The 16,671-nt window shown below is 38.8% G+C and overlaps 1 protein-coding gene across 3 annotated transcripts in view; it reads left to right on the top strand.

Annotated features, from left to right (window-relative positions):
* LOC306805482 (gamma-aminobutyric acid receptor subunit pi-like) overlaps positions 1–15,609 on the top strand; it is a 37,940-nt gene extending 22,331 nt beyond the window's left edge. For all 3 annotated transcript variants that reach the window (XM_079313255.1, XM_079313257.1, XM_079313256.1), the window contains 3 exons: positions 8,281–8,433; positions 9,292–9,485; positions 15,001–15,609. In XM_079313255.1, the coding sequence (XP_079169381.1) occupies positions 8,281–8,433; positions 9,292–9,485; positions 15,001–15,315 (662 nt within the window). In that variant the 3' untranslated portion in view covers positions 15,316–15,609. The remainder of the gene's footprint in view (positions 1–8,280; positions 8,434–9,291; positions 9,486–15,000) is intronic.
* The last annotated feature ends 1,062 nt before the right edge of the window (positions 15,610–16,671 follow it).

Raw genomic sequence — 16,671 nt, 5'->3', positions numbered from 1 at the left:
CAGAAGGGTATTAGGACCTGTTCACCATACAGGAAAGTGGAAGAGAAAACATGCTTAATTCCTATCACATTCTATCTAAGAATCAGGAGTTTAAAGGAAAAAAAAAGGAAAAAAAAAAGGTTATTTTGATTGTTTTTCTTTGTTTTGGTTGGTTGGTTTTTGGTTTTGTTTGTTGTTTCCAATTAGAGTTGAAGAGGCATGATCAGATGAACTGTAGTCTTCTTTCAGTAAATGTTGCTCTCTTCCTCCCTTTGTGTTGACAGGAATCATGTATGAAGTCAAAATCCACTTTTTCTTTTAATTATACATTTTAAGACACACAAGTTAATTAGATTAAAATTTCTCACACCTGCTTGTTCCAGTTCTCCTGTTCAAAAAAGCCATGGCATCAAGTGCTATGCAGTACTTTTAGAATTTAATATCCTAATCTTCTTAATTTTCTATTGAGTCATTCTCAACTAGGTGCTATTTTCCACAGGTTTTTCTGAAAAGCAGTGCCTACTGTAGACCATATTAAAAGAAAAAAACCAACCAGATTATGGAGCTGTGTAATCAATTTTGAAATGAAAAATGATGCTTTGCATTTCCTCAGTGCCAATAATAGTTATGAGAGTATCATATAAAGAACAATTACGTTATAGATAACAGATATTTATATTCACTACTATTCAAAGAGCTAAAGCTGAAGTTATGAGAAGACCTGTGTGCAGTATTTCCTAACACAGCAAAAAAGGCAATCAGGGTTTGATAATCTCTGAACTTGTACAGACAGTGCAGCTGCTGTGCAAGTGAAATATTGTACAGGGCTAAACCCACGTACAGCCACTGACAGAGCCAAATTTAAAATGCAGTCAGCAGAATTCCTGCATAAGTAACTTCAGTAAATTTAAGAAAAGGACACTGTGGATTAATCTTGTTTGTAGAACAGCATGTATCACATAATAGTAATCACATTACTGTAATCACATAATAGTAAGTCACTTTGAATAATGTTAGCTAGATTTCTGGCTAGGGTTTGGTGTTGATTTTGTTTTGGTACAGAACAATTTCATTTTGGACATGGGTAGTCAAATTGTTAGAACCATTTCCTACATGTCTTTCACTCTAGTCCTTGTTTTTCATACACTGATGAATTCTTGGACTCCCAAACCATATTCTCTGCATCAGTGGATGCTGGGTTTTTCTTTTAGCAGTCCAGCCAACACCACCTGCATTCTCAGTGTAATAAATACTAATAGAAAAAAGCTGGCTTTTCTTACTGGAAAAACATAAAAGCAATGAAGGACCATTACAGTGTAGCTTTTTGTATAAATAGTCATAGAAATAATGCTGAAATACATTTTAAAATTTATTAATCTCTTCTTATGTCACAAGGCAAGGTCATCTGTATCTGCAGACTGCTTCCTGACAGATGTTTCTAGGAGTAAGTCAGACAAACCTCCAAAGTGTCTGCTCCACAATCTCCTGAGATGATTCTTCTCCTGGTGTTTATTACATGCATATTTTCCTCATGTCTAATCTTGATCTCCCTTGCTGCATTTCAAACCCAATATGTGGATATTGAAGATGAATGTCCTGCTATTTTTCAGCAGCCTTTTCACTGTTTTAGGACTGATATATCTTTTCTTAGACCAACAATTTTCCTCTTTTTTTATTCATATTTCTTTGCTATTGTTTTCCCATTGAATTCTCATGTCTTCCTTGGTATGCAGCACCCAAAAAAATGGGTTCCCATTAGATTTCCTCTGAGGATGGAAAGGTTTGCTTAATGTGTTCCATGAAATCTGTTCCTCTTTATCTGTTCTGGGCTGATATTTGCCTTTCTTGCAGAAAATTATCATGCATTTTTGACCTTGTTCAGCTAGTGGTTCCTCCTAGTTCTCTGACTCCTTTTTTTTGCCCTGCAACCACATATTCCCTGAGTTCTGGGAGTTGGTGCTTCCCATCTGAGTGCAGCACTTCATACATACTGAATTCCATTGATTTACTTGGGTTATAGTATTTGGTGAGATATTTTTGAACTCTAATCCTGTTCCCCAATGTGCTAACTCCACTCCTAACACACTCATGGTGTGTCATCATGTCAGGGAGCAGTTTTGGGCACAGGACAGGCCCTATGTGTTCCCACTTGATAAATGCTTCTGTTTTCACAGCAAGTGGTAGCTAATTAATCTCAATTTCCATTTTTAGTTGAAGAAAGAAGCAAAACATAATTTAAATCTTCATGCTAATTGGCTGTTGATACTTTTCCCCAGCATTTTTCCCTAAGTCTTGCACCCTCTGCTCAGCCCTCCTGTCAGGCCCTTGGCAGCAGCAGGGGTGAAGAGGCTCAGCTTGCTCAGGTCTGGTCTAATGCTGAGACTTCAGCCCAGAAGGCAGGCAGGGCTCTTGGTGCACGTCCCCACTCTCAAAATGTTAAGTCAAAAATTGGCATATTCAAGTGGTTTGTTTGGCAGAACAGAAGGAAAGAAGAGACAGACACACAAATTAAATCTCTGCTCCTTGATGCACAAAGACAAGACATTTGCTCTGTTAAAAGGCTGCAAAGGGAGCTGGCTGCTGCTCTGTCTGCAGCTGCTGCCAGGGTTTTGATGTCTATCTCAAATCTGCTTCAGCCTCCTTGGGCTGAGCCCCTCAGCCCTTGTGTGGCTGTGCAGTGCTGAAGCTCTGTGGTCCCCTGCAATTATCAGCTTCTCAGGGGAAGGTCACAGCTAAGCCACAGCTAAGAGAGGAGCTGCTCTCATTTATGATTAGTGATTTGAAGCCAAAATGTATACAAACTATGTATAGATTATATAAAGTTTGTATAAGAGTGCATGTTCATCAGTCATGGTCTTTTTCTAAATAGAAGCACTGCCTTGCTTTGTCCTACAGGCTCATCTGCAATTTCCCAGGATTCAGGAGATTATTTAGTTAATAATAAAGCTTTTCTAGATTTTCCAGTACTTTTCCTTTTGAGGTATGGTGCACTGAATAACTTCCCTCATTCCCATTATCAGTTCTTTTATTGTCTGTAATTGTTCTCCAGTTGTTACTTTTGAGAACATATGCAGGGCTCACAAAGAATCCCAGAGCTGTATCCAATAATAATCCTACCTGGTGAGTCTTCAGCCAGCCTCACCTAAGATTCAAATAAATACCTATGCATATCTACCCTGTTATGTTCAATTTACTTATCTGAGCTCAGAGCATCCCTCTTTGTAAACAAGTTTTTCCACTTGACTTGATGTTTTCCATCATGAGTCATTGCTGAGATACTTCTGCAATGTAGAACAGTTTAGAAAGAAAACAATTTTGGACATTTTGAAAAAGTTACAGCAGTATAAACCCATATGGCAATGCAATGAATGGAAAGAATATCAAGGATATTAGGAGGCATTACTTTATTAGCTGCTCTGAAGTTCTTTATAGTGTAGGCATAAATACACCTGAATACTTGGAAAACTTTCAGTGGCATAATTTTTTCTGGGTTGTTTTTTGTGGTTTTTGGCTTATTTATTTTTTGGGTTTTTTGGTTTGTTTATTTTTTTTTTTGGAAGCTAAGTGGATAAATATATGTGCACACATGCACAACATAAAAGGGTTTGTTTTTTTCTTAGTAATTCTGAATTTCAAACTTATTTTTTAAAGGATTTTCATGAAGATGAAACACATTTTGAGAAGCCCAGCCTGAACTTTAATTTCCTTTAGTTCATCTCTGAAAAGCAAGTGAGAGGTAGTTTGTAAGACCTAGACTATGAAGGACAGAAGACTGTTTTTACTCTGAGGGAGGGACAAAGGAGCTGTAATAACATATTAGCAATTTATATTGGCACCCTCAGCATCCTGCAACAGTCAGAGAATTGCATTTCAGTTGCACAACTTATTTATTTTGTAAAAGTGAAGACATTCTGATTACTCACTGCCTATGTTTATTGTAAACAAGCAATAACAAAACTGTGTACTGAAAACTACATTTTCAGTGCATAGTTAAACCACTAAAATCTATTTTAAGCTCTCCTGTCTTCTGTCCTTAAAAGATGCAAGATGAGAAGGAAATGATGCATTGGCAGAACCACACTGACGTGCTGGTGTGAGCTGTACATCACACATTTTAGCAGACACCCAAGGGGGTGGCATAAATAATTCATGAGAGAGAAAAGGATGCTCTTTGTGCCTGGCTGCACACCCCTGTGCAGGACACCAAAGTGCTTCTTACATAAAGAGGGATGTGGAGCAGCCTCTTACTGCAGCAGAGTTAGCAGAAAGCCCACAGAAAGTGGCTGTGGGGGAGACAGTCCCATCCCAAAACACTCAGAGTGGAAATTAGGAGCTGCTGACGGTGTTTATAGAGAATCAGTCCTTCTTTAGTTACCATTCACTGGTCAGAGATGCTGCAGAAAAGATCAAAGATGCAGCATTCTGCCATCAGCTGGGAACAGACACCACAGGAAAATGGGATATCAGAAAATGAATGACCCAGGGTGAAAAGGAAGCTTGTTTGGGTTTATGTATTTCTCAAGCAGTGCAGCAATAGTCATTGTTGACAGAATCATCATACAAAGTGTCTGATAACCAAATTAAAATATAAAATGAATCATAATTAGAATATATATTCTAATAAATATATTAGAATATATTTTTAAAAACCAAAAGCCAAACTTCAATGGCAAGTCATAAATGACATTAACTAGTTTTTGTTGTCTTCAGAAAGACCTGGCTCAGACCTAGACCTAGGCCTGCTCAGCTACTGAGAAAGAGCCTGTGCAGGTACAACTTTTATGACACTTTAACAGCAGTGGTCAGTTGAATCTTTTTCTACTTTTTAGGGTACTTAGCAGTAGAGAGGGTTAGAGTAGGAATGGAGACTGTCATCTGTTGTTTTGGTTTATTCTTCATCTACAAGTTAGAGCTACTCTCTACTTCTGTACTGCTCTCCTAAATTCTATAAAGCCCAAATTACTCAGCTTAATGTTCATTTGCTGTGGGGTCTCTAAGTAGAATACTTCACCCTATGATGTGTTTAGAGTGTACATATTGACAGTCACTTAAATTCAGGTTAATCTGAGAAATTTACACAGAGTAATTCAATCCTTTGGTAAGTGCTAATGCTGTGCCTTTGCTGGAGTTAGATATCTGCACAGAAATTATTTCTATCATATTAACAAATTTAGATCAGAGCAGTCACACTGAGGTGACATACATCATGGGCCAGAAACTTGAAAGAAAAAACATTTTTTCATTTTAATGCAATTATTTTGTTGGCAAGCAAATTGCAACTTGACAGTTTTCAGGAGTTAATTTGAGCTGCACTTGAGTTAACTCTAGTAAAGTCAGGACTATGATTTCCTGAAGCTGTTTCAATTTTGATCTGGCTGAGGGCACCATGGTCTCAGATGTGCCAGTCAAAGGCAGTGAGATACAGCATTACTCTCCCATGTGCAGCTCACCCAGCAGGAACAGCAAATCTCTTCTTCTTAAAGATGGTAACTCTTGGTAGATGTATGGTGTAGATGAAAAAGGGACTGCAATATTTCCCTGTCTTCATTTTATCCTATTGCTCATTTCTTTAGCATGGTAAGTATGCACTGAATACTTTTTCTTGACTACTGCTTCCTTCACTTTATTACAGGAGGAGCTCTGATGAATTCTATATATAGGTTGCTTCAAAATTTCCATTATAAAAGCTCTTCTGAGCTCTTTAGAGAAATGCTGACACTATTATTATCATGTCCATGATATGCCTTTGGATTCTGGCAAGAAGAAAGCCTTAAGGTTAGATAAATGCCTCTTTTTTGTTCCCCAAAAAGCCACTTGGCTATAATCTGTTACATCTCTATTTCTCTTTGTTCACATTACTTCAGAAATTTCTGGCATCAGAAAAAATAACACCTGAATATTCAAAGAACTTGTCTAAATTTGGAAATTTCAAACTGTGGCTTTTAAATATGATATTTTGAATATTTTGAAACTTCCCATGTAGGCACTTGACTTTCCTACTGAGGTAAATAGAGACAGAGCTGCAGGGCACTAACAAGGAGAGGGTGTTTTTGTATGGCTGTATTGCCTGTTTCAGAGTTTTCCTTCTTAACAACAAGTTCTCCTCAGGCTGAACCACGGGAAATCCCAGGTGCCTGTGGCACTCTGAGGAAGGATGCTCTGGTCTCTTTCTCTCCTTTGCTGGGCACGTGGAGCACATCCTTCCCTGTGGTCAGCACAGAAGCACAACACAAACAGCTTTTGTGGAGTATTCACTTCCCTTTCCCTAAATGTGCTTTGTGCTGTAACCTTTTGTTGCACAGACTCTGCTTTTCCATAGCACTGTGCTCATTCCAGAGCACAGGTGAGTGCAGACTGACAAGGTAAGGTCACACAGTCATCTCTAAGTTTTTCACTCCCTGACTTTTGAGTGCTTCACTTTGGTCTGTATTCACTTAAAAGCAGTTTTGGTGAGCAAAATTACATTTATTGAAACAGGTGTATTGGTAAAAGTCACAGCCTTGGTAGAAATACACTGGTGTAATATCCCTCTTTTCACATAAAAATGATGATAATGGTGTAAAACCTATTTGTATCTCTTGCCTCATGGAGACTGTTTAATTTTGTACCCTTTCTTTCAGTTGTGCACTTGAGGATCTCAGTACACTGACTTTACAAAGAAGAGCCCTAAATACAGTGTATTTTTACCTTTGGAAGGAGAAAGAACTGACCACCAGGGGACTATTTAGTTCAGTAGGGAAGAGATGGTCTATGAAAACAAGTAAATATTAGAAATTAGGCATTCATTCTTAGCAAACAGAATTATTTACTGGATGCTGTATGTCTAGATATCCTCAAACTCAGTCTTCATGCCTGTGTGAAAGGTGGGCTCCATTCCAACCAGAATGATTTAGTTAGAAGCCAGGGATAATTTAGGAAATATAGTGGCTTTTGATTAGGGTCAGAGCACATAATCTTGCAATTCTTTCTGGTTTTAAAATCCTGTTATAGGTGTCTTGATGCAATATATACAATGCTTTTTAAAATGGAAATTTAGCCATCCATTTTCTCATCTGGGAGCAATAAGACATTTCTTGGCAATCACTGCTTACACTTCAAGCTTTTAGAAGTGCTCTTCTTTGTGTCTCACAGCACACCTGAGGGATGCACAAATAGCCTGTCTGTGCCTATATTGTTGTTGCTAAAGTGAATTCACTGTTCTGTAGTTCTGCCCTGACTCTCAGCAGGCAGCATTTGTAGCAAACAGTTGGTGCCAGAGAATAGGTTTTGTTTAAAATAGCAGAAGCCAAAGCTATCTGGCTACAGAGCATTAGTCTCTCACTGATATTTCACTGACATGCAAATGGCATTTAAATGGTTTTGTAAAAACTTAATGACACTTAATTTGTAACCTGGAACTTCAGAACAAGAAGTCTTTTCTGCCCATTTAAAAAGCAAGTTTTTGTTTTCCTGTAATGCATTGAACTGGTAACAATTCCAGATTGTGGGCTTCAACACAGCCAAGTTTTGCTCAGTTAGTGAGCTGGATAAGAAGTTCAGACTCTGCTTAGGAGCATGCTGTCCCTTTAAAAACAGAAACAGAGCTCTGTATTTGACTCTGTGATCCCAAAGGTTCATCTTCTGGAAATCACTCACTTAGAAGCAAATAATTTGTGCCACACATTGACACTGCTCAGAGCAACACAAACACTCCAATGCACTGCTACAAAGGAAACACAGATCACGAGGATCCAAAGATACTGCTTGGGTTTAAGTGGAATATAAGAGATAGGTCAGAAATTTCAGAGCAGGTACCCTCAATCCACATCTTGAGCAATAGTAAATGAAAACAAAAGAAAAATAAACTGTGTGTGTGAGACAGTTAAAAGTAAGAACCTGTGGCACCTTTCATAAAATGACAATCCTTACTGCTGTGGTTCATACAGTAGCTCACTTATTGTTATGAATAGCAACAGCTAAATCCATATGTGATTTCAAATTTCCTTGTCATGTGTAATATAATGGAACATCCTCTTCATGCATTGGTGGATTTATTTTTTCCTTCAATAACCCTCATTTAAATTCCAATTCAAGATGTCTTTAATAAAACTCTGGATATGGTGTCTGAATGTTACATATTTGATTGTTTCCTTCAGTTCAGAGTCCTCATTCTGAATTTTTCAGTGCCATGTTTAATTTTTATAAGCTTGTTTATTAACCTTTTATCACTCTGTAGTGCACCAAAGTAAGGTAAGTTGTTATTTCAAAGATCTATTCATGAATTGCACCTTCACAATGTTTTTCTCCCCACTCCTTCCACAGGACGTTACCCAAAACTTGTGTTCCACTTTCAACTCAAGAGAAACATCTTGTATTTCATATTGGAGACATATGTACCATCAATCCTTCTGGTGGTGCTCTCCTGGGTATCGTTTTGGATAAGCCAGTCATCAGTTCCAGCCAGGATCTGCATAGGTGAGAAGCTGATAAACCAGCCCAAAACAAGGGTTGGGTCATTAAGATTCCTTCTTTATTACATGTATTTGCCATCCATTTGCCATTCCAAGCACCTCTGAGTTTTATGGAATTACTTTTTGGGTTTTCCATACTCAGTAAATAATGTGGATTCCCCTCAAAGCCTTGCTGTTCTTTAACTAAGAAAAATGCCTTTGGCAGTTACAGGAAGGAGACTTATGGGCAGGGGAGGCTGCTGAAAGCAAAGAAAAAACTGTCATTATGGAAATAATTTAAACATTCAAATACATGGCATGCACAGAAAATTGTGAGGCTTTTGTGAGGTCTAATGATACATACTAATTAACACATGAATAACAAGAGAATTATAAGAGATTAAATATAATTAATTTCAAATAAAGGATATTCTGAAAGAGAAAGAATGCAAATCAGGTTTGATCAGGCTGCAGGTGGGATGGAAAAAACACTCCTACAGAACAGGGAATAAAGAAGGATTTCACATGGAATGAGGCCAGTGGACAACTACACTGAGCAAAATGGTATCTGAGTATTTTAAAGGACAGATTTGCAATAATAATGTGTTAATCATAAATATGCTTTCCATGACACCAAAATCTGTCTCATTTTAATTTCTAGTCTTCTCAGTTTTGCTAACATTTTCCATTACTGTTTTTAAGCATTTAACTTCAGAGTCACAAGTTAATTTTGCAGTCTTCTTCCTAAAACATGACCCATTTAATGCTATGGCCTCCTAGGAGTTTCAGGTCCAGGGAAAACTCTCCTGCAGTAGGGCCCTTGCAGAAGAGGCTCTCAGTGCCATCTGTGTTATACTAGAACATCTATTTTTCCATTCCACAGGTGTCACCACAGTCCTTACAATGACAACATTGATGATGGGAGCCAGGACTTCACTCCCAAATGCTAATTGCTTTATCAAGGCAATTGATGTGTACCTTGGTATCTGCTTCAGCTTCATCTTTGGAGCACTGTTAGAATATGCTGTGACTCATTTCTGCACTCTGCACCAACTCAGCTCAAAGGAACTTCCAAAGGTATTTTAATTATTTGGTTGTTGACCTACAAATTGGATTTAAATTACACCTGCTAAAAAGAATGAATTCTCTTAGCACTAATGGTAAATGTATTTAAGCTATTCTTTTTTAGAATTAGGGCAGGGAAACATAATAATCTTGGGAAAAAGAAAACATGTTTGTATACCTAGAGTTTTTTTGGAAGAGATCAAGCAAACTGAAACACTCTTCCTTCTTTCTTTTGGTATGGGCTCCTTGGCCATTTATCAATGTTCTGGATGTCTCACAAAAACCACAGGCACTATTGTCCCCCAGGCAATAGCATTTACTCAAAGTTCAAGAATTAGGCTGAGCTTGGTGACTTGACCCTACTGCAATATGGAAAGAAGAGTTTATCACATTCCATTTATGAAAGCTGCACATGCATGGAACATGAGTCAGTCTCCTGGCAGATGTCTTTGTGTGCTGGGTGTATCAGGTCCCTGCAGCCTTCTGCTCTCACCTTCTCCTTCAACAGCTGCACCTAAAGTCAGACTGGGATACATTTTCCCTTCTGCATCATTATTATAACAGTGCTTTTTGTGGCTCTAAAGAGTTTCTCACAACCCTGAAATACCAGGAAATACACTTAAAATAAAAATGGATGAAACCAACATAGGTATTTTTGAATCTGGTGGTTGCTGGAGTAATGAGGACAAGTTCATGAAGAAGTTTTGTCACTTCTTCCATCTCCAGTGTATAGCAGTTCTTTCATAAGCAAGGGAAAAGAAATCACAAGAAAGCTGAAAGGTGATTGTCTTGCAGCTTTTAATTATGGAACTGAACCTAATATGCATGATAAAAAAGAAAATTTTAAGCAGCTTATGAAATTTCTGGATTAATAGACAAAAGTAAAACTTGGAAAATGAGAATAATAGGAAGGGGGGCAAAAAAGGCAGAAAGAAATTTGGTTGAGTGCTGTAGTGATAAATGCACAGTTAACTGTTTAAGCATAATGAGAAAAGAGCATCACAAATACCTCAGTAAAGCTCCTCAGCATACTCAAGAAACAGGATATTGAGCTCAAGTAAAAGAGCTTCAACAGCTTTTGAAGATCAAGCAATATGTGTGTGTTGGGGGGGGGGGGTTATGTCTAGATAGTTTATCAATAAATTTGAGATCTTGTCTGTTTGGATGAAAGATAGGTCCTGTAAATGCAAGAGAATATGTTAAAAGCTGTTGTTAGGTTTAGGTGCATGGAGAAAATTGCAAAATGGCCACAAAGCTGAGCCAGCCCAGTGGGTTTTATGTGATAAAGTCTTTCAGGGGATTGTCTGCAAATGGGCAAACACTCATTTCGAATGAGGATTTGAGTGGAAAGCCAAGTAATTTTTGTTGGCAAGGTAACATCAGTGACAACTCCCTGTGAGCACATCCATCTTGTGAAGTAAGTGGCTGTCATTTTGCTCACAGTGTAGGGGGAAAAAAAGCTGCTTGGAGATTCAGGTAAGAAAGTGTATCAGTGTTTGGATGATTAAGCATCTTTGGATCTGTGAAGGGCACTTACACTGCCCTTACCTTCACCTGCCTCTGTCAGATTCCCTCTCATCTGGAGCAGGCACTCATGCTAGCAGATGAGGTGGACATGGGAACTTGCAGACTTCAAAATTGTGCATGAAAGTAGGTGGAGGTACAGCTGTGGAATGAGAAGGGAAAGTTTTGTAATTAACTTAATGACTAAGAGGAATAGCCTTTCACTTCAGGCATGTTTCCTGCCTTCTGCTGGGCATCAGGAGTGAGCAAACAAGCCAAATGCACTTCTTGCCCACACAAAGATAGGGATATAAAAAAAGGAGCAATAGTTTGGTCCTAGATCAGCTTTTGACTCTGTAGAATAAGGAAAATGCTTGTCATGTCCTTTTCCTACTGCAGCCAAGGGCAAGCACTGCTTACTGAGCAGGGTGTCATGGAGAGCACACCTGACTTGTATTTCTCATTTCTTGTAAAAACAAACACATCACAAGGGCAAAAATACCAGCTAAAATCTCATGTCACAGTCTAGCAGGTACTTAGCAATTTATGTGTGAGTATTGTCACTGTAGATGTGTTGTCCTCACTATCATATTCTCTTGTGGACACAGGTTAATTGGAAATCTCACGTCTCAGCTTGTTATTCCCACATGTGAGCTGATAGAAAATTTGCACTCAGAATTATGTAAATAAACATAGGAGGTGAAATGGAAATGTCACCCTCTCTCTTGTACAGGAATTAGTTGTACTCACTTGCTTCCCACTTTGCTCTTTGAAGAAGTTGGGCACTGGCATACCAAACCCTTCTGAAGCCCCTGAGATCTCCAGTTTAGAGCATAAACTGGTGACAGAGCTCATCATATCCATTCTCTTGCAATGTTTGACATCAGGTGAGCTAGGACCCACAGAGACTCCTTCAAAGCTGATGGCAAAAGCAGAGGAATCACCTGCTACAAGGAAGGTCAGGCAGAGTGTGCCATTCACATCAGCTCCAGAACAACAGGCTGCTTAAAAGGAGAAGTTGCCTCTCCTGAATTTCTTCTCTTTTGCACAAAGGCATTAATTGTGCCCTCTTATAAAGCACAGAAATATTCCTTGGGTTTCCTCTGTCTTTTACCTAAGCCTCCACCTTTAAGGGAGAATGAAGAACAATTTGAAAGCAGAAAATAATCTTGTAAGTGTGAAGTTCAGCCTCTCTGGTATATCTGTGGAAGGTTCATGCACTCTTTATGAGCACCACATAAGGTCCAGATGTGCAACTCTCTAGCTTGAAATACTTTTAAACTTGAGCAGCTTTATTTTCCAGTGAAAGTGACAACTTTGTTGGCTCTTGGATGTCAGCAAACACTTTGCTAAGTGTAAGCAGCAGCCACAGTAGCAGGTGTCATAGGCAGTGCTTTTTGGGTGATGTACAGCATCTTTCCTGGATGGCACTGATTTGGTATCTAAACAGAGCCCTTCTTAGTGCCAGCTGCCATTTCCTCATTGACAGCTGGCATCCAGAAAAAAAAACTAGTATGACATTTATAATTGAAGCCACAGCTGAACACACAACACAATTTCTTTTTTTTTTTTTTAATTTAATATAAACCAGCTCAGTCTTTCATCATGGTTAGTTCTTCATAACAATCTGGAAAAGTCCCTTTATAAACCCACTCTATAAGACTTCAGTTTTTTTATGAATTAGCAGGCATTATTCTCTTCTAGACCAGCTCTCTCCTTTCCAAGCTCTATCATACAGCACCTTTGCTATAAACTCCCCCCTGTTTTGCAACTCCCCCTGCCTTGTTGCACTGCAAATAGAATCCTGTACATATGCACTGCTTAAGGTATTTTCTGCTTTAGTAAGAGCTGCCCCTTGGGGAGCTGAAGGGAGTCAAGAGCAGCCTAATAACACATCAGCCTCCTGGGAATTGCTCACATGCTGTTGTGAGAAAGGAAAAGTGGCACGTACACAATGTCCTTTCATGCTCTGAAATAAAACTAATTCTGAACAACTTGAAGCCAGCCCTACCTGAGAGAAAAATGGACTCTTAAACTAAGCAATGTCCCAGATCCTGATGGTTTTGAAGTAAAGATGTTGTAATGAAAAATGAAAGCAGGGGGAAAAGTCAGGACTTTCTGTCAGGCTCCTTTATTTTATTAACTTTCCGAGTGCTGAGTGCATTCATTAGGCTGTTGCTCCAGTATCTCATTTCAAGTACCAGGCACTGCTGACAAAGGCTCCTCTGCCATCCCCAGCACTCCCCTCAGCAGCCTGGACTTTTTGAAGCAGAAGAGAGAGATATTTATAACAGAGCCAGGCCTCAAGTAAAAACTCAAGGTTTGAATTTTAGTACTACCCTGGGGATTATTTAAGGTTCAGACTGGAGTTTTATGGATTGATCCTCTTAATGCTTTATGGGCAGATTTTTATCCCAGCCTTTCACACAGAGATGTGGGAGGGGGGTGGAGAATGACAAAAGTTTTTTGGTCAGTGTATTTTTAGGATAATACGTTGTGTGGAGCTACACTTATCTCTGAAATAAAATATCCCAGATTTTTTTTTTAAATTGCATGTGGAAAGCTGTAATAATCCCTTTTCTACCACCATTTGTTCTGCTTCACTGATTCACAGCAGTTTGAGGACATTGTCCTGACTCTGCTCTAATTTTCAAGGGTGTCAGTAATTCTGGATAAAGAAGACTCAAGGCTTGTGCTGTGCATATGCACCCTGGGTAGAAGAGCAATTCTGCACTGGCATGGAGACCACTTAGGTGGCTTAATGAGTTTTCTTTGACTTTAATAGCTGGGATATACCTAAATGAGCTTTTTGTCTGGCTGCACATGGGGATGTACATCTTAACCTTTCAAAAGTTTGTCCTTGTGTAAACTGTTTCTGCTCATGATGCAAATGGAAAAAAGCAAGTTGGTCAGAAGAAAGAGATTCTGCATTCTACACTTCACAAATAATGTTTTTAGACTTGTCTTAGACTTATGCCACCTACTGATTTGGGAGATAATAAAAGCATCAAGAGAAAATTAAGATTATGTGTAAGCCTACCTGAATTAAAATGACCCCTTCTCAAAGGATACATAAAAAGGTTTAGTTTAGATGTGGAATTGTTGCCAGTCTTTGTAGGTCATTTCTTCTAGTGTCTCTGCAATATCTCAAGCCAAACTAAATACTCTAGAAATTCCAAGGAATTTTTAGAGCTGAAGCTGCAGCTGATGTCTAATCCTGTGTCCTCTGAGTCAGTAACAGAAAACCCACTGACTTCAAAGGGTGAGAATTTCATACATGAACTTTATGGCTCTGAGCCATTTCTAATCAAAGAAACAAAGCCCACCAGAAGGCTTATACAACATTCTCCAAAGACCTGTCTTGATGCAGTGAAGCACATAAAAATATTCTTAACCCTAGCATAACTTTGAACTTAAAGCAGGGGCTTCAGGACTTGACAGAAAGCATCACAAGCTATTTAGTATTAAATCAGCTGTGGGTGGGGCTTGTCCCCCTTTATTTTTAAAGTAACTTGATTTTTTATCACAAAGCAGCAGGATGAAGCAGCCAGTTGCACACAGGGGAGTCTCTTGTGTCCTGGGGTGCTGGATTTGGGGTGCAGCCAGCTCAGCTGCTGGTCAGGCAGCTCCCCCCTCTCTCCATCTCCATTCTGGGGCTTTGCCTTCACACTTTCTGGGCACCAACCTTGGCTGGTATTTGCCCTGAGCAGAAAGCAGTTTACTGCTGTGCATTTCAGGGATTTGCTGCTATCTAGTAAAGTTCTCTGTCCATATTTGTACAAATCCAGATTTGCTTGACAGTCCTTCAAAAGTTTTTGCTGGATGGCATTGCTTAAGTCAATGTTTTCCCCATAAATGGAGGATTTGGGAGCTGAAAGGAGCTGCCTGGTGCATGTGAGAGCTTGTCCTTGAAGTCAAGGAGTGAGACAAAGGAGGAGTCACAAGAAAAATCCCATTTGCTGCAGCTCTAAAGTAAACAGGTGATGAAACATGCACTTAATCACGTGTGTTTTGTTCCTATCAGATTATTGATGATGATGATGATGAAGAAGAGAAGAATGGAGTCCTGGCAGCAGTGACAAACAGTTGCAGTGCCCCTGACAACACAAATGAGACCGATTCAAACAAAAGCAAACAACCCAGCACTGACAGGAAAAGGGAGAGAAGCCAGCACAGGGTCTGCAGCTCAGCAATGTCTGTAATGAGAAGACTTTTCTGCATCTTTGATTGCTTCCATGTTAAAAATCCTTACCACATAGACAACTATGCCAGATTCTCTTTCCCCTTATCATTCATGATAATTAATGTACTGTATTGGGTGTATTATTTGTATTTCTAAATATTTTATTTTGTAATATTAGTTTAATATTTAGAAAGTGGATGTGGGAGGGGAAGTTGCAGAAAAAATGAGAAGCTACATTTGTATAAAGGGATATAAAAGGACATGCCACCTTTTCAAGTGTGTCTGAAAATTCTGTTAACTCACTTTTCTGCTTTTAAGTGTCTGTCATCCAAAACTGGCTTTCTATTAGTATGCATGTCCCATATGAAACTACTTATCAAAGGCCAGTAAGTCCTTTTTTTTATATTTAATGCTCAACTTTGAAAAATGAGAATTATATTATACTTGTTTCTGAACTCCACTGAATAAACATAAAAATAAAATGTTGTTTTCCTTTTCTGCTTTTTGTACTCAGCTCCTTCTCGTTTTGTCAATAGTGCATACATTTTCCAGATTATATAAGAAAATGTTTAATTGCAGATCAAAGTGGTTTTGCTATGCAGCAAAAGAACAATTTTGAAGACATGAGCTACAAACACAAACCAAACAATCTGTTCATCTTTGAACGGTCACAAATATGTGTTAAGATCCCTCTGCATTTTTAGACAGAACCCCCATAGTCATCAATGGTTTTTCTCAGTAAGTGCAGGGCAAACTACAGAAATGGACTGGAGGCAAAAGGTTTACATCCAGAGAGATGTATTTCCCTGAGTGAGGATTTAGTCATTCACCAATCCTTAATGGAAAATGGCAATTTATCCTGATGTTTATACTCTGTACTCTGCTCAGTCAAACTGCCTGGGCAACTACTATACAGAGGAAAAAATTGATATGCTTAATTTTCGGCTTAGTAAATCCTCTTGAACTGCATTCAGTTAAAAAATTTCACATAAAGGTGGAAAACTTCTTGAACAGAAAAGCAAACCCTGTATGTGTGATAGGTCTTGATAAAATAGGAGAAGTTTTACACAGATAAAATGATGACCCACATGAGAGAATGGTTAGAGGTGATGAAAAACCATAACACTATTTCCAAGTGGTTACTTCACTGACATTACAAACCTGTCTCCTCCTACACTGCAAGCATGGAAGATTAAAGGTGCTTATCATCATTATAAATTTTCCTGACCATAATACATGTATCTGTTGTATATATTGGTATAAACGTGTGCATCTGCATACATTCACTGTGTATCTTGGCATTTCTGGTGATCACATGCAAATGCATTAAAGAGCTCCCCATGGACAGTCTTGGACACAGCTTGGATCAGGGTGCTGCCTGTGAAGAACATTGTGAAGAGGGAAGAAAGTGCAAAATACCAGTGTGGGACAGATTTGCCCTTGCTCCCATTTCAATCCATAAAAATCATTGCACACTGGTAAACAATTATTAAGTCACTAAAATCCCCTCAG

Source organism: Erithacus rubecula, assembly GCF_903797595.1.
Source record: "Erithacus rubecula genome assembly, chromosome: 9".
Classification (NCBI taxonomy): Eukaryota; Metazoa; Chordata; class Aves; order Passeriformes; family Muscicapidae; genus Erithacus; species Erithacus rubecula.
This window is presented reverse-complemented; position numbering and strand designations above follow the sequence as displayed.